The 18299-nt window shown below is 40.8% G+C and overlaps 1 protein-coding gene across 1 annotated transcript in view; it reads right to left on the bottom strand.

Moving 5' to 3' along the window:
- DGKI (diacylglycerol kinase iota) overlaps positions 1 to 18299 on the bottom strand; it is a 239832-nt gene that overhangs the window by 75812 nt on the left and 145721 nt on the right. Inside the window, exon 21 of the mRNA XM_026657521.1 lies at positions 6554 to 6654. Coding sequence (XP_026513306.1) covers positions 6554 to 6654 — 101 coding nt within the window. The remainder of the gene's footprint in view (positions 1 to 6553; positions 6655 to 18299) is intronic.

Here is an 18299-nt window from a genome sequence, read left to right as displayed (position 1 = left end):
CCATGTTGATTGACATTAATTATATTACTCTCCTTAAATTCTTTATTAATCAAGTCCCATATCAACTGCTCCATTATCTTGCCCAGGATCGACGTCAGATTGACAGGCCTATAATTACCTGGATCATCCCATTTACCCTTTTTAAATACTGGCACAATATTATCTTTCTTCCAATCTCTTGGAACTTCCCCAGTGTTCCAAGAGTTATAGAAAATCAACATTAATGGTCCAGAGAGCTCCTCAGTCAGCTCTTTTAAAACTCATGGATGCAAGTTATCTGGATATGCAGATTTAAAAATGCCTAACTTGAGAAACTGCTCTTTAATATCCTCCTGAGTTACTATTGGAATGGAAAATAATTTCATCTTATCATATTGTGTGACTATATCATCTGTTTTTCCCCAAATACAGAATAGAAATATTTAATGAATACTTCTGCCTTTTCTTCATTATTATTGATAATCCTACCATTTCCATCTCGTAATCAATGTTCCACAATTCCTCGCTTCTGATTTATATTCGTCATTATCAACATCCCCTTTCTTCCATTTGTTATCTATTATTTTCTTTGACACTGTAGCCTGGTAATTAGGGCTTTCCGTAAGGGAGACGCTAAATTCCTGTTCCAATGATCATTTAATTATCTATAAAAAGAGGCACAGCTTCAACAGGATGAGCGAGATGTGGTTATGGCAGTCTCCTACAATGCAGGAAACCCAAATTCAAATCCCCACTCCCTGGTGGGACATTGAACCCAGGTTTTCCCACATCCTGGGTGAGTGCTGTAACCCGTGGGGTAAACGTTGTACAAGTCCTTCTCTAGTTGTGCTGTGAATGGCATCTAAGTTTGGGGGTGGGGAGAGAGGGAATTGATCAAAACTAGTCATGTCAAATTTGCAAATATTTTCGGTCAACCTAAAACTGCATTTTTAAATAAATAAACTATTCATCAAAAATTTTTTTGCCCAGCTTTACTTACAACATGTGTGTTCTTGCGCGCACACACACACACCCCACAGACACGCACACACCATTCTCAAAAGAATGATGCTTTAATAGTCAGGAAGCTACCCATTTCTCCTTACTGAAGGGTGCAAGGTATCCCCTACATTTTCACCATCCCAGTGATAATATCCAGGGGTAGGTAGAAGAAAGAACAAGAGAGAGGGAGTGGGGAGGGAGTGGTGGGGCAGATAATTCGGTAGCAAATGTTGGTGAAATGCCTGCTAAAGCATCAAGAAAAGTAGAGCATGACAGAAAAAGAGAATCAGGTGCGAATGGTCGTGCCCTTCAGAGGACAGAGTGACACCATTTAATTGCTCAGAAGGTTTTCGAAATGAGGTGTCTACCTCCAGTAGAGCATAGATTAATCTTCACTGAACTGTTGGTATGACAAGTTGTTAGACGGGGGAAAAAATTCAATTTTAGATGAAGCAGCTGATAGAATCAAATGAGTATTTCAAGCACACAAGGAGCGTGAAATGTGTTTACTCTGAGTTAGGGTGATTCAGATTGTTATGCTGATGTCAGAGCTTCCAAAACTCTATTATGGAGACATGTCATAGGCAAAATCTTAATAGCTTTCCTGAAGTGTTCCTTCAGGGAGAATAAAGTGGGTTGTTATTAACTGGTTTCCTTTTCATGTTCTGATTTCTGTCTTGTTGTTGTTGGCGGTTTTTTATTAAGATAGTGGGAGCAGGGAAGTGGGCAGTAATTGAGACATTCTGGACTTTCCATATCCATGTTGATTCTGTTACAGTACAGAAAGATGTGTGGACTGAGAGCCACAAGGGTACAGAGTGAGAAATACAGGCTGCTGAAAGCCATGGTGTTACTGTGGGGGCATGACCTGATGCAGAGAAAGTGGCACGCTCTTCAAAAGTGAGCCTCTCCAACTTAGAATTCATATAACAGGGTCTCTGCTTGGCAGCAAACAAACAGCTATATTTCTTTGGAACGTAGGGATTATCTATAGTTATGTTTTAAAATCAGCCTTGCAAAATTCTACCTATCCATTTGCCCAGGGTAAGTGATTTTTTTTCTTTTGACAGGCGAGTAGACTATCATATCATTTTCATTATAATTATCTTGGTAAAGAACAGGTGAGCAGTTTTTGTTTTTTCCCTTGGGCTGGTAATTTTTAATGATAATTTATTGCAAAAGGCACAGGTGCTGGAACTCAGGGTGCTGCTGCACCCCCTGGCTTCAAGTGGTTTCCATGATATTCAGGGTTTATAGTTTGGTTCAATGGCTCTCAGCACCCCCACTATACACATTGTTCCAGCGCCCCAGGCAAAAGGAGGAATCTCACTGATGAAGATGGAGAGTGGGGGTATTTGGTCTACCTGTTCAGACCCACTGAGCTGCTACCAAAAATCATTTAATATATATTTAATAACCCACTTCAGAAATGCAGTAATAATAGTTACCTGCATCTTTCAGTTAGTTGAAGGTGCCTGGTGTCTTCAATCTCATTCCTTGCCATACCCATAACCATGTTTTGCTGTTTAGACATCTCGATAGGAGATCTATGCTGTCTATGTCACAAGGTAACTGGGAAGGGAGGTTATGTCATTATGCTCACTGGACTGCATGGATAATTTTTTTTCCTAGGTGTCAAATTCAAGATGACTATAATTTATGAAATAGTTTGGTTTCTAGCATCCGTAGAGAACTCTTCTCTTCCCTTGAACCATCCTGAAAGTTGATTCAAACTCCAGTAAACTGAAGTAAGCACAATTTTAGTAGGAAGTATTTAGCTCTTGGCCCAACAAAGTACAAGTCTGTTGACTTTTAGGGTAAATTTCAAATATTATATATTCACTCAGGACTTTTCTAAGTATTGTAAGGGGAGTGGGGAGGATGCATGAATTTGTCGTCTATTTTAAGTTGATTGGAGGGGGGCAGCTGGAGGGGGACTGGGCTTTTTTGTTTGTTTTCCAACATTTTTACTACTACAAAAAGCATTCAGAGGAAGGAAGGAAGGAAGGCAGCGAGTAGTTGGGTCTTGGACCAGGAAAAGGCTGGTGAGAAAGAAATGCTGTACTAAAAAGAAAGTGAGGAACCAGTCTGGGGTCAGAGGTGGAATTAGCAGGAAGTGAAACAGCAGGAAGAATAGATGAAGGAGCAGGCTAATATTTAAAATGGTCTCCACTATCTGGCAGTAGCCATTTTAAGTATTTGACACCCAAATTTTTATTTTTATGATGAATCTGAACAAAAATCCAGCAAATGGCCAGATTCCCATACAAACAAAATCCAGATCAGAGATCTGCCACATCTCTCATAATACTCTTACATTATTTACTAGACATTTAGTATAACATCATCATTGTGTTTTTCACCAGTAACAAATAACATAATATGTATTTACTGTTGTAATAACAGTATCCCATCTTCTAAATTGTTTGTTTGTTAGAACAGGTTTGTTTTAGGCCTGTTAAGGGATTTTAAAAAATTATTGACAATGGGTATGTTTTCCTTTCCTCAAATGCTGAGACTATGCAACAGGAAAAGAGATCTAAAAGAGGCATCAATTCACCCAAAATAACATTTTCACAGTATAAATGAATATTTATAATCTGTTCCCTTTTGTCTAGGGTCCATCGGACTCACATCTCAAGTTTATTAATAGAAACTCCACTCTACCATCATCCACTCCACTTCACCATCATCTTGTTATAATTCTCATCAGCCCTCTGATGGAGTCAGTAATTGCTTTAATTATGGCTGAAATCTACCAGCAGGAGCTTACAAGAGGCTATCAGAACCTGTATTAAAATTCAGACCATCTCAATTCTATTGCTGGAAGAAGTGATGGTGAGCCAAGGAACTAGGGAGGAGTGGGAGAGAGACTGAAACAGTATTGCTATCTTTCTACAGTAAGATAAGCAAACCAATTAAAAGGCTTGCCATCCTGTAATTACCAGGGAGTCCTGTATTATAGAGGAAGCTACAGCTTTGTTACACAACAAACAGACTGCTTGTAATTTAACATGAATAATGAGCCAGATGCATGAGCAAGACTATTAAACTGTTATCGCAAGCAGCCGTGTCCCGCATTGATTAATGATTCCATGTGTCATCAAGGAAAGGGACTTCATTTTAAAGCATGTGGATCATCGTCATCAGTGATGCCAATGCAATCGGCTGCCTGTTTTCAACTTTACACCCTGAATGTGGTAATTAGTAAGAGATGTTAAGAGGAACAAGAAGGGCTTCTTCAGGTATGTTAGCAGCAAAAAGAAAGTCAAGGAAAGGGTGGGCCCTTTACTGAATGAGGGAGGCAACCTAGTGACAGAGGATGTGGAAAAAGCTAATGTACTCAATGCTTTTTTTGCCTCTGTCTTCACGAACAAGGTCAGCTCCCAGACTACTGCACTGGGCAGCACAGCATGGGGAGGAGGTGACTACCCTCTGTGGAAAAAGAAGTGGTTCAGGACTATTTAGAAAAACTAGACAAGCACAAGTCCATGGGGCCAGATGCGCTGCATCCGAGGGTGCTAAAGGAGTTGGTGGATGTGATTGCAGAGCCATTGGCCATTATCTTTGAAAACTCATGGTGATCGGGGGAGGTCCCGGATAACTGGAAAAAGGCTAATGTAGTGCCCATCTTTAAAAAAGGGAAGAAGGAGGATCCAGGGAACTATAGGCCAGTGAGCCTCACCTCAGTCCCTGGAAAAATCATGGAGCAAGTCCTCAAGGAATCAATTCTGATGCACTTAGAGGAGAGGAAAGTGATCAGGAACAGTCAGCATGGATTCACCAACGTCAAGTCATGCCTGACTAACCTAATTGCCTTCTATGATGAGATAACTGGCTCTGTGGATGAGGGGAAAGCAGTGGACGTGTTATTCCTTGACTTTAGCAAAGCTTTTGATACAGTCTCCCACAGTATTCTTGACGTCAAGTTAAAGAAGTATGGGCTGGATGAATGGACTATAAGGTGGATAGAAAGCTGGCTAGATTGTCGGGCTCAACGGGTAGTGATCAATGGCTCCATGTCTAGTTGGCAACCAGTTTCAAGCGGAGTGCCCCAAGGGTCGGTCCTGGGGCCGGTTTTGTTCAATATCTTCATTAATGATCTGGAGGATGGCGTGGGCTGCACCCTCAGCAAGTTTGCCGATGACACTAAACTGGGAGGAGGAGTAGATACGCTGAAGGGTAGGGATAGGATACAGAGGGATCTAGACAAATTAGAGGATTGGGCCAGAAGAAATCTGATGAGGTTTAACAAGGACAAGTGCAGAGTCCTGCACTTAGGATGGAAGAATCCCATGCACTGCTACAGACTAGGGACCGAATGGCTAGGCAGCAGTTCTGCAGAAACGGACCTAGGGGTTACATGGACGAGAAGCTGGATATGAGTCAACAGTGTGCCCTTGTTGCCAAGAAGGCTAACGGCATTTTGGGCTGTATAAGTAGGGGCATTGCCAGCAGATTGAGGGATGTGATCATTCCCCACTATTCGGCATTGGTGAGGCCTCATCTGGAGTACTGTGTCCAGTTTTGGGCCACACACTACAAGAAGGATGTGGAAAAATTGGAAAGAGTCCAGCGGAGGGCAACAAAAATGATTAGGGGGCTGGAGCACATGACTTATGAGGAGAGGCTGGGGGAACTGGGATTGTTTAGTCTGCAGAAGAGAAGAATGAGGGAGGATTTGATAGCTGCTTTCAACTACCTGAAAGGGGGTTCCAAAGAGGATGGATCTAGACTGTTCTCAGTGGTACCAGATGACAGAACAAGGAGTAATGGTCTCAAGTTGCAGTGGGGGAGGTTTAGGTTGGATATTAGGAAAAACTTTTTCACTAGGAGGGTGGTGAAGCTCTGGAATGGGTTACCTAGGGAGGTGGTGGAATCTCCTTCCTTAGAGGTTTTTAAGGTCAGGCTTGACGAAGCCCTGGCTGGGATGATTTAGTTGCGGATTGGTCCTGCTTTGAGCAGGGGGTTGGACTAGATGACCTCCTGAGGTCCCTTCCAACTCTGATATTCTATGATTAAATCACTACAAGAGAACACAAAACACTGATTATTTTTTTCTGTATGGAGTGCTGAGGGCTGTTAAAGAATAAGGGATTCAGGTTGCATGATTCACCTGCAAAGGCAAATATATCTGCTTTGTGACCATCCTAGATGCCAATGCAACTCCTAGATATGATATGATTAATCCAATAATTGAACACCTGCCTGGAAATTTTAAGTCAATTACAGAATCTTTAAAAATGAGTAAAATCCAATATGGCCACCAGGGAGACACTGATTTAAAAAAAAAAAAAAGACAGCTGTTTTCAGTTACTATGCACAGTACAAGCATACTATCCTGACTTATGACTACTGTCTACGTCCATACATGGATGATAAACAAGGATCCGTTATTCTAAGATTAATGTAAATAACATACAAAGTTCACGCCTAATTATGGACACACTTGTATATTCCATGTACAAGCTACGCATAATGAATACTTGATCCTTGCACTTTTTCTAGTATCAGGTCTCTTACAGACATTATCTGGCAAAAGAAAGCAATAGCTCAGCCACTACTGACTTACAGGCTTCTCGCAGTTTTTCCTTGTCATAATGCAGCCCCTCGTAATCTTGTAAACTAATCCTGTTCACTCGGATCCGCAGGCGGTCTGGGATGGAGTGGGGACTGCAATGGGAAAAAAAAGATCAGTTAGAAAAGACTAAAATCTCAGCGTGAAAAGGGGTTAGAGTATGGGGAGATTTTAGATGAATGACAAGAGGGAGAAAGCAGAAACCTCACCAAAGCCAACACCCCATGGGCACATAGTTTTCCATCAACGGAGTTGAGTTTTTAACAGCTTATGATGACTGCCCACTACAGACTGAAGTAACCGGTGTGTCTTTAAGAACCAAATGGGTCAAGAAGATTCCTTACTTGCTATGCAGTCTGGAATCACATTTTTTTTCTGATCTTGGTAGTTTTCAGTTTGATGCCCCCACTAAATTTCCAGGAGACAATTTGTGATTGTGTACCTGGCTGCAATCCCACTGAGGTCAACGTGACTGCAAAGGTGTAACCGAGGGCAGAATGCTATCCTCCAAATCCTTGTGATGGCTCAGAGTATATAGGCCCAATTCTCAGGACTGGTCGTTAAGCCCCTAGGGCAGTTCAGAGAAGTAGGTTCACAAATATGGCTAAGAGCCAGATTTTCAAAGGTACTTAGGTGCCTATAGATGCAGGTAGGTGCCTAGTGGGATTTTCAAACATGATTATGCAGGTTAGGTGCCTAATTTCTATTTGATTTCAATGGGATTTAGGTGTCTAACCTGCTTAGGCACATTTGAAAATCCCACTAGGCACAAATCTGCATATTTAGGCACGTAAATACCTCTGGAAAATCTGGCCCAAAGATCCTTATTGTGGATCCATGCTTACCTCCATCTGACCTTGACCTGGTGTTTTATTCTACCATTCAAAGGGGCTACTAATTGAGATCTAAAGTAACCTGGCCACATTTGCATTTTCCAGCTGTAAATTTGGGCTATTTGTCCTTCCATCAGAAAGAGTTCAGCAGGACAAAAGGAGCAGTTCTTAGGGCTACCTGGAACAGAAGGTTAGAGCACAACTGTCTCTCTCCAGGAAATCTGGCTGGTGATCTTAACCCAGTGCCCAGTGGACACCTGCCCTACAATATGGTCAGGAAAGACCTAAGATTAGAATAGCAGGGGGTGTCGTAAATCAGATGTAAGATGCTACAACAGAAGTGTTTTGGAGGTTAGCAGGTTTGGAATAGTAGGATTGACATAATCCTAATTGACATAATCAACAAAAATCTGTCAAGGAAGCCCTCCTCGCAGTACATGTATGCCATACACAGCCATGAAATAAATATGTGTATTGCAATCATGCTTTACACACAATAATGCATTAAATTTCACAGCACCCCATGTGATAAGTGTGATATCCATTTTATTGGTGGGGAAACTGAGTCACACAGAATGTAAATGACTTCCCTGAGGTCACATAATGGCTGACAAAGTTATGAATCAATTCCCTGTCCTGTGCGTTACCAAAAGACCATCCATCCTACTTATATTTCACTCAATAATATGCCAGTAATATCAGTCTGCCAATGTCGCTAGCACCTAATACACTCATGGTCTTCCAAAAATTAAGATACTATACATAGATATATTTGTATGAAGAGACATGTTTCTATCCACTTTATTAAGTTTTCTATTTGGTCCTTCTCCTTTCCACTGCATCTGATCTACAGGCATTTTGCCTGTTGGAAAACCAAACTCAACACTAGCTGTGTTTCAGAAAGGGAAACTTTTTACAAGCAAGCCAGTATTCCTTTGTCTGAAAATACAGCTGACTTAACAAGACATGTTGTCTCTGACCTGTCTTGGTAAATCCACCGAGATGGCAATTAGCAAGTATTTCAGAGTGAGCTTATTGTATACTTTTGGTCTGTTGGTATAAATAGTTGTGTCACCTCTGGGTAGATGAAAAGAAAGAAATTGAAAATGAAGTCCCAGTTAAAGAAGCACCTTAGGCACAGTTGTCTTTGCCTGAAAAGTGACAAAGAATAATGAATTCAGGGTTCTTCTGTAACTGGGGAATAAGACAACACACTGGAAAGAGCTTTATCAAAGAACCTCCTGTTTCATACAGGAGTTTCTGCAGCAATGATACAAATGACCTGTACATAAAGTACAACTTATAAGGAATCATAAATGTTAGCAGCAGCAGCAGGAGTGATGCTTTTTGCAATATACAAGCTACCAACATTTCTCCTGTGCTGATTGACAGGAGCTGTAGTGTCCAGGTGCCCAAAGATGTCAGGAAGCTGTCCATGTGCAAGCTAAGCTTGTCACCGTTTATTTGACAGACAGCTGGGCTACTAACTTCCAGCACAGCTTCAGGGGACATCCTTCTAACTTAACTGGCATTACGATATTCCATATAACCAGCTCTCTCCAGCTGCAGTTTTTACAGTTAGGCAGACCAACACGGAGACAGATCTATAGACAAGGGTGGGGAGCGGTGAGCACATAGATCAAACAATATCTATATAATTATATTTAGTCTCTTTTTGTCAAAGAAATTTAGTGTCAGACAGCCGGCTGGCTGAGAAATGAATAGGACAGTCTGAGGAATTATGTTTCCTTGCAAGTCATATAAAATACAGGTTCCTAAAATGAAAAATTGCCAGGGATTTTATTTTTAGCCAGAAAAAAAGATAAGAAAATGTTTAAGTCTGGGAATATAAGAATTTAATTGCATGGTCTTTGTCTGCGGGAAGGAAAACATATTTCAGTGAATTTATTCGAGTTTGTGAAAAGTGACAGATTGACAGCCCTGGAAACTGAAGTCTTTTGTCCACAGGTACAACATGTGAAGGGGAAAGTGCTGGTTTCCCCATTATGTCCTGTGCTTTAACAATCACCTGAGGCCCAGCTCTGTGATTATAAAGATAATTCACTCTCCCAGCACATGGGTGCTCAGCCTGGGGACTGTGAACAGGCTCAGGAGTGGAAAGGTCATAATCTCCTTCACTTTCTTTATGGTTAGACTGCAGGGAGGGCATGGGGTTTAAAAAAAGCTTGTATCTGTTGCAACACAGGGTCACACTATCAAAAAGGTGGAGAGCCACTGCCCTATCTCATTCATTCTTCTTTATGAAACTGCCCATAAGGGTTCCAGTTATGAAGGTGGTTTGTGAGATATGGACACCTGTTCACCAGGCACTCAACTGAAATGACTGACTCATCCCATCTCACAGAGCTGTTTGGTAGCAAAATCCAAAACCAAACTGGTGACCTTCGGTCTACAAAGGTATTTATACGGCCTCCATGACCATCATTTCTGAGCTCCACACAAACATTAATTTAGCCTCAAAACACCCCTGAAAGGTAACTAAGTATCATTATCCTCATTCTACAGAGGGGGAACTGAGGCACAGAGAGATTAAGTGACTTTCCCAGAGTCACACAGAAAATCTCTGGTAGAATGAGGAACTGAACTCCACTCTCCAGAGTCCCAGTCCAATATCTTCTTATCAACAAGACCATCTACCAGTCCCCTATATTATTTAGCAGGGCTGGTTGAATTTTTTTTGTTGAAACTGGTTTTCAGCGGAAAACTGGAGTTTTGAATAAATAAAATTTTTCACAAGAACTGTCTACCTTCTGTGGAAATTTTTCATTTTTTTCACTGAAAGCTGAATGACTGAAAAACAAAATACTTTTGTTTTTGAATTTCCACTAAAAATCAAAAATTTCCACGGAAAATTTAAAAGAAAATTATTTGTCTTTGTTCTCATCTAAATATTCCAGAAGTGGGGGAGGGAAATCAGCCAGCTCTACTCTTTAGTTCCTCAGGGCAGACAGAGACAACTCGGTGGAACTATCCCCCAGACACAGGGCTTTGCTCATGATAATCCATTTTGGGGGTAAGAATATTGAGATGGTGAAGCCACTTATGGTAAAAGTATCTTTGACAGTCCTCAGCCCAGCCAGCCTGGTGCAGTCCAGAAACTGCATTGGTCGTGTTGGTTAATGATTTCCTTGGGGTAATGGATGAAAATCTTGAGTCCTTGGCGATTCTTTTGATGCATTAGCTGCCTTTGACTCTTTGACCATAAGATTTCGGAAACATGCCCGTCAATTCTAGGAAGGGTAGACAAGACAACTCAAGTGGCTCCTCTCTGTACTTTTTCAGAGATCCTACAGGGAACAGTTGGGTGGTGGCTCATTTACCAAGAAGGCATTTTCTTATGGGGTACCACCATTACAACTAAGGCTACGTCTTCACTACAGGGGGGGTCGATTTAAGATACGCAAATTCAGCTACGCGAATAGCGTAGCTGAATTCGACGTATCGCAGCCGACTTACCCCGCTGTAGGGACGGTGGCAAAATCGACCTCTGCGGCTTCCCATCGACGGCGCTTACTCCCACCTTCGCTGGTGGAGTAAGAGCGTCGATTCGGGGATCGATTGTCGCGTCCCGATGAGACGCGATAAATCGATCCCCGAGAGGTCGATTTCTACCCGCCGATTCAGGCAGGTAGTGTAGACCTAGCCTAACAACCTTTCTTTGCATGAAGTCCAGGGAAGGAAAAGGCACAGAGACAAAACTACCCTCTCACACCTACACTTGGTCCAACCATGTCAAGGTTGGTGCACATTAGTAGTGCAGCTTTGGGACAGGCCGCACTGGTCCTGCTTGGACCATACTTGTTCTGTACATTAGAAAGGGAAAGAGGGGAAGCAGGGACCCCAAAGTGCAAGAAGTCCATTCTATGTTTCCACGTTCAGAGCCAAAACTGGAAGAGTGAGGTGAGATTTATATAGTCAGTGGCAAGTCTAAAATAATATTTGGAGCTCAGGAAAGGTATGAAAAAAACAAACCATATGACACGGTCTTCAGTAAGAAACACCTTTTCACAAGAAAATGCTTAAGAGGATGCTTTCCAAATACTCTAAAAAGCATTGCTGTAATTGTATGGTGCATCTTTGAATTTGTTTCTATTAAATAAAACAAGCACATAACCTTGAAATATACTATTTGACTTCAGTAGACATAATTCCTTTCCAGTTCAGTCACTAGAGTGCAGTTAGCTGGTATAAATCAACGCAGCTGCTTTTTTTCCCCCCAAAAAGAAGTGCAGCACTAAGATGCATATTTCAAAAATAAGTTACAGCTGCTAAAATATGCAGTGTGCAAGAAAGAGGACATGCCATTTTAACCATGTTCAAGATGAATGATAATACTAAGCCACAAGATGTTACCTTCTTGGAAAAAAGAGCTCTCTGGTAGCAGTAGGCTAATATTGGAAGTTGCAGTGCTAAAAGGTACTTTGTAAGGAGCAAGATGCTTTTAATAAAATCTAGTCATATATAGTACATCCAGAGTTTGACAAGTTATTCACAGTGAACTATATCTTCAATGAATTTACCCCTGAATTACCTGAAAACACACTTCAGTTTCTAACAATTTGTTCATTTAAAATTTATGTGATGAATTGCTTTCTATTCATGACAGCAACTGCTTTCAGTATTCACTATTTGTAATTCACGCACATGCAGTGAGATCGGTCACCTATTTCGGGTGGTATTGTTCCTGGCACCTAACTGGATGATTCCCAGACCAAAAGAGCTTTTAAGATAAAAGAGCAAACAGTTCCAGTACAAATATTTGTGCAATTTGCATAAGTAATCATGTGAGAAACCATATTAGTACACGTAAGCACAAATACTCTACCTTTAGACAAACATGCCTGGGAACAACAGAGTTTAACTCGCAACATGTTTGTGAAAAAGCTAGTAAAAGAGGTTGTGAATACCACTGAATACTAACCATAGTATTTATTCAAATAATGTTTGCAAACACTGCAAAAAACAAAACAAAAAAAGTGTTATTCCAGGTATACAATGAAGAAGAAAAGTTTTCAAGCCCTAGACAAACCCAAATCACAATCTTATTTCAGATAAGGAGAACGCTGGTCATTCAATAAACATGACTTGGGTCACCATTCTACTAGAAATAGTTGAAAAAAACTGAAAAAATTCCTTTTCATCTTATTGCTGTTGAGTGTAGTTGGTTGGAAAATGGAATTTCCCATCCTGCAGGAATTTCAGACATTTCAAACTTTGTTTTCATCATGAATTGGGTTAAAATGTCAAAATTTGGGGGGGAACAGAAATTCCAATTGAGAAATGTCTAAATGTCTTTATGAAAAAAACATTTCATTTAAATCATTTCAAAATGTTATAATATAAAATGTTAAAATATAGAACATTAAAATAAATATTTTATAATATAAAAGTCTAAATGAAACTACATGGGAAAGTAGAAGCAAAATAAGAAAGTCAAACAGGACACTCCATTTCGATTTCAAATCATTTGAAAGTATTTCTGTCAAAATTTTTGTTGAAATCAACACATTGCTGAGAATCATTTTGATTTCCATGAAATAGCATTTTCCAACAGAAAATAGTTTTGTCAAAATAATTTCGACAAGCTCTACTCATGACAAATATTATAACTAGAAGAAAAATGGCAAAATGGGCATAGACAAGACAAACATAGTTCTGGAGCCGTTAAGGAAGCGGTGCCTTGATGGGTAGATGAGGGAGTTTAGATTGTTATTGGTATTAATTAGTGGGTATTTATCACTGAAGATTGTATGGGTAGATTATTATATCATATGGAATTATATTTGATGGACATATTTGACAGTGTGTGCCGGAGGCACCCAGAGCAAGGGTTGAGCATTTTCTTCCTTCAATCAAAGCAATCCTTACTGAAAAGATCTGTGGAATGTAATTGGGATGAAACACGAAAGCCTCTACAGAAATATAATCAAGATCTTTAGAAATTACTCTAAAAACTTCAACTAAGAATCTCATTTCGGTAGCAGGGGTATAATTTTCCATTAAACCTGTATTGAAACTTGTTGAAATGTTATCATTTTCTATTACATAAACTCTGTAGGACTTTCCCATAAAAGGAAATACATAATAAGAAACACAGATGTGGACTGACAGCAACCAGACTGAAATCTTCATTTATGAAAGTAAAAATATTGGGTCTCCCACACTCTCTTTTGGAATTAATTAGAAATTCCTAATTTTCATTTAAAAAAAACAACAAAACAATCGTTCTCCATTCCTTTTCTCTGCTATGGAATCCACCTACTCCCACATCATGCACCAGCACTGCCCCCTCCAGGAACCAAGGAGTTAATATCCGCTAGGTGTACAGCAGGAATCAGGTCTTTATCATGCTAGAGAAAGACTCAGTTTATTAGATGCAGTTATTTTAATTCCCACCACCTCCCTAAGGGAAATTGCTTACTGGAGAAGTGACACAGTTTTATCTAATGATAACCAGTCCTTTAACCTAAACTACAGCATTCCTGGAATTCTGTACCTGTGAACTAACAAGCCTGCTAAAGAGCCTAGATTTATAAACTTGAGGGATTGCATACAGACAGACAGACAGCAGTGAAATAGCCATGCTCCAAGCAGGGCAATTGGCATCATCCCACCAATGTCTGGATGATTAACTGCTGGCAGTACTGGGGTCACAGCTTCATCAAAATATGAGTGTGTCTTACAGTGAGATACACCAGGTTCTGATGGTGGTCCCCAGAATATGTATGCATGTATGTTTTGTATACAGCAACAGAGGGTCCTGTGGCACCTTTAAGACTAACAGAAGTATTGGGAGCATAAGCTTTCATGGGTAAGAACCTCACTTCTTCAGATGCAAGTTTTGTATACGTGTGTTCAGACACGGACCTGGGGAAGAAAGTAATATATCAGTAATGCTTTCTGTCCCTTGTCTGTATCTGAACTCATGTAGACAACACACATACATATTCTGGCAGTCACCATCAAAACCCAGTGTATTTCCATCCAGTAAGGCACACTCATCTTTTGATGAAGCTCTGACCCCAATACTTCCCTGTTAATCATCCAGACGTTGGTGGGATGATTCCAAATGCCCTCCTTGGAGCACGGCTGTTTTACCTCAGCTCTGTGTTTCAGCCTCCAGTCACCCAGGAAAAAAAGAATAGGAGAGGTCAGGCTGGCTCCTGATCTTGGAGCTCCAGTGTGGTAATCAAAACACACTTGTGCTAGGACACCAGGTTGATTCAACTGGGGGAAAACAACTTGTGATATACACACCCTAATTCCCATTCCAATTATTTATAAATCTGATGAACCGTTTCTCATTGTTCATGTCTGCATAAAGATAGAGGAAGGGGTCAAAAAACAACCCCTAAAGAATCCAAGTGAGGTATTTTTCACAGATCTTTCCAAATACAGCCCACCTCAAACTATGCAAATGCTGTTAATAACACTGTTAATGGGATTCACCAAAAAGCATCCTCAGCTCTTCCCTCCCTTCCCCCTCCCCCCCTCCCCCCCCCAAAACCCCCTAAACTTTAGAAAACACAAAACTCCTCTGGGGCATGTTTGCAGTGACAGATTAATGAATTACCTATCTCCTGAAGAAGAAATAAACATGCACAACTAATTAAATGTCCTTGTGTTTAGAACAATCAGGAGCAGGATAACAGCAATCAAAGGAGAAAAATAAATTAACCTCATTGCTAAGATCTCATTGGCAGAGCTTGGAAATGATGTATTAAAAATTAGGTTGCTTCTGACAGCTCTTATCTATTTAAAACATAGAAACTGCCGTAATGGAAAAGAACCATCTAGATGGTGTCCTATCTCCGACAATAGGCAATGCCAGCTGCTTCAGATGAAGTTTAAAAAAAAACAAAACACAAAATCTTTACTAAGCTATTTGCCTAAACAATATCCTGCAGAAGTGAGTTCCACTGAACAACCAAATATATATTAGCCGGGATCCAGCCAAGCTTGCTTCATTCAGGATTGGGGGCTTTATGCCACCTAACAGTTCTCCCATTCTGGAGCTGGCCCAATGCCCCAACACAATATAAAGTAACCTCAGGGCTGCTGTAAGTTGCACCAGGCTGACTGTGGTCCCAAGGGGTTATTCTGGAAGCTAGGGATCAACAGAGCGGAAGAGTTATCAGCCATGCCTTCTAAACTCTGTCCCAGCACTAGATTGACAGCCCTTTGCACTGCAACAGTGTCACAAAGAAGCCGCAGCATGGCTGAAAATCTCCCACTTTGTCTTTTAAACCCATTTGAGTGTTATAAAGATTCAAGCCTGATCATGACCATCTCACTGCTAACCCAGGAATCTATTACAAAAAAATAATACTAGAGATCACCATTCTCTTTAAAAAATAATAATAAAAAAAGTTAGCAATGATCAATATTCATTCAACTGTATTTACATCTAATTGATTTCAATAAGTATACTGGGCAAAGTCCTCTGTAGACTAAATTATCTTCTTCCAATCCTACTGCTAGTTCATGACGCTGCTATGTACTGGACATTATTCTTATCAAAAAGGATCATTTCAAATAGCCAATTCATAGTGTCAGCTGTTAAAAGCCAATCTTGCTAGGGAGTCTGACCCATTCAAGTCAGGAGTTAGTTGGACTAAATGGTCTATTATCTATCAAAAGTGTCATTTGCACAATATATTAATTTCTTTCCTTAGGCCCCAGTTCAGCAAAGCAAATAAGAATGTACTTAACTGTAAGCCCATATGTAATCCCATACCTATTCAGCAAAGCACTTTTGTTCTTGCTTGCGTCCCATCAACGTCAGTCGGACTAAAGCTTCTTCCTTACACTATCTACAGTGCACCCGTGCAACCCAACTTACAAGAGTAGCATTACCCAGGTGCAAACCTCACTGCATGCCTTACGTCAGAGGTTCTCAAACTGAGGTCTCCATTGACCACCAATGGTCCGTGAGCTCCATTCAGGTGGTTCGCGGATAATTCCCTCTAAGGTGTGCGCCTGGGCAGCCGCACATGAGAGAATGAAGGGCCACCCACCTAATTAGTGGAGCCGCACAACCACGGCTCCACTAATTAGGTGCCTGGACCCTGGAGAAGACACAGATGTAAGGTGAGGTGATGGCCTTGGGGGGAATAGGGGGTAGGTGGGAGGGCGCAGTGGGGTGAGAAGAGGGAATGGGGGGAATTTGGGACATGCAGGGCTGTGGCGGTCAGAGAAAGAGGCAACTTTCCCCAGCTCCAGGGCTGCAGCTGCTGGGGAGAGACAGCCCTCCTTCCCAGCCTCAGCTCTGTGGCTGCTGAGGTGGAGGAGAGAGGGAGAAACCCCCCTCCTTCCCAGCCCCAGCTCTGGGGCTGCTGCGGCGAGGGAAGAGAGGGCACATCCATCACATTAGAAAGGTAAGACTACTGATATTAAAATATGTGCATTTATTTGTAGAACAAAAAGGTTAATTATTATTAAGGGTTTTTTATAAAGCATTTTTATCCAAAGCGCTTTACAATAGTTAGCTAACGGTACAAACATTTGGAAAGATCATTAAGAGGTCCGCCAAGACCCTCAGCAATTTTCAAGTGGTCCGGGAAAAAAAAAGTTTGAGAACCACTGACTTAAGTGACATCGGATGGTCCGGGAAGGATCAGAAAACTCACTTTTAACACTAGCCCACTGTGAAGCATGGAGATTCTTTTCCCCAAGAATCAGGCAGGGACAGACAATACTGAAGGGGTTTATTTCACGGTACTGGGAAGACTGATAAACAGCTTCAGAAGTGTGGGGTTACAGTTACCAATTATATACCTTTCTCTTATCACTTCATTTGCATTTATCTTCTTCTTACAGAGACAAACATTGTTTCAGAGACAGAGAACGCACTTAACATGACAGTGACAGGAACAGAACATACGCATCAAAGCTATTTTGATTACATCAATTATCTATAACTGCCCTTTAGGCGAAGGGGTGGGGTTGGGGGTGAGTGTTTACAAATATCCGGAGGGCTGTGAAGGGAGGGTTTGTTCTGTTCTAAGAGCCAAGTTACTGGGAGGACATTTGACCATGTAAGTTTATCAAGTGTTTACAGCTACCAGTGTCCTTGGGCCTCTGGTGTTTCTGTTTCTGACTCAGCTGCTAACTAAATTTTTAACTCTTGCCTAACACCAGCTAACGATCAACTGATTGAAAACAGAAAAAAGGACAAAGAAAAATGAGCATCTCAAATGCTTATAATTCATTCGGAGGCGGGGGAGAGAACCTCTTTGATCCTTAATTCCACTGTTAGACATTGACCCATTTTCTCTAACTCACCCCCGCTGTCTTGTTTTACTTTGGTCCTCATTATGCTTTTTCTTTTATGGTTAGGGTTTTTATTTGGCCATTTCAAAGAGTCTGTAGTGCAGGTGCACACCATACAAACAGATTTCTTTAGACATTCAAATTTCTAAAATCAGAAATTGATTTCTTTCAGTACTTTTGTTGCCCACACAGACAAAAGATGTGAACATTGCTGCAAATATCACGCACTCCCCACTAGCCAAGAATACTCGTTATATTAGATACTAACAACTAGACAATAACATTTTTCTGTATGCAGATCTTAGTAGTAAATAATCACAGTATATCCACAGTGCTCCTTTTATGCATGAAAAGTTTGTGGAAGTTGGATCCTTTAGTAATGCTTACATCTCTAAACGCAGGCCCAAGTAAGTCATTTACTTCTTGTTTTTCAAGTAGCCAATGCTAATTTTTCAGATAAATACAAATAGTTATACTGCTTTGCATCAACTGCACAGCTCAAATATGATATTCATATGCATCATCCCAACTGAGCATATACTCAAAGATCTAAACATCCATCCCACTTTAAAAAACTAAAAGTGGATAAAAAAAAGGATAAATGGACACAAATC

Source organism: Terrapene carolina, unplaced genomic scaffold (assembly GCF_002925995.2).
Source record: "Terrapene carolina triunguis isolate 2854851 unplaced genomic scaffold, T_m_triunguis-2.0 Scaffold247, whole genome shotgun sequence".
In the NCBI taxonomy this organism is placed as follows: domain Eukaryota; kingdom Metazoa; phylum Chordata; order Testudines; family Emydidae; genus Terrapene; species Terrapene triunguis.
This window is presented reverse-complemented; position numbering and strand designations above follow the sequence as displayed.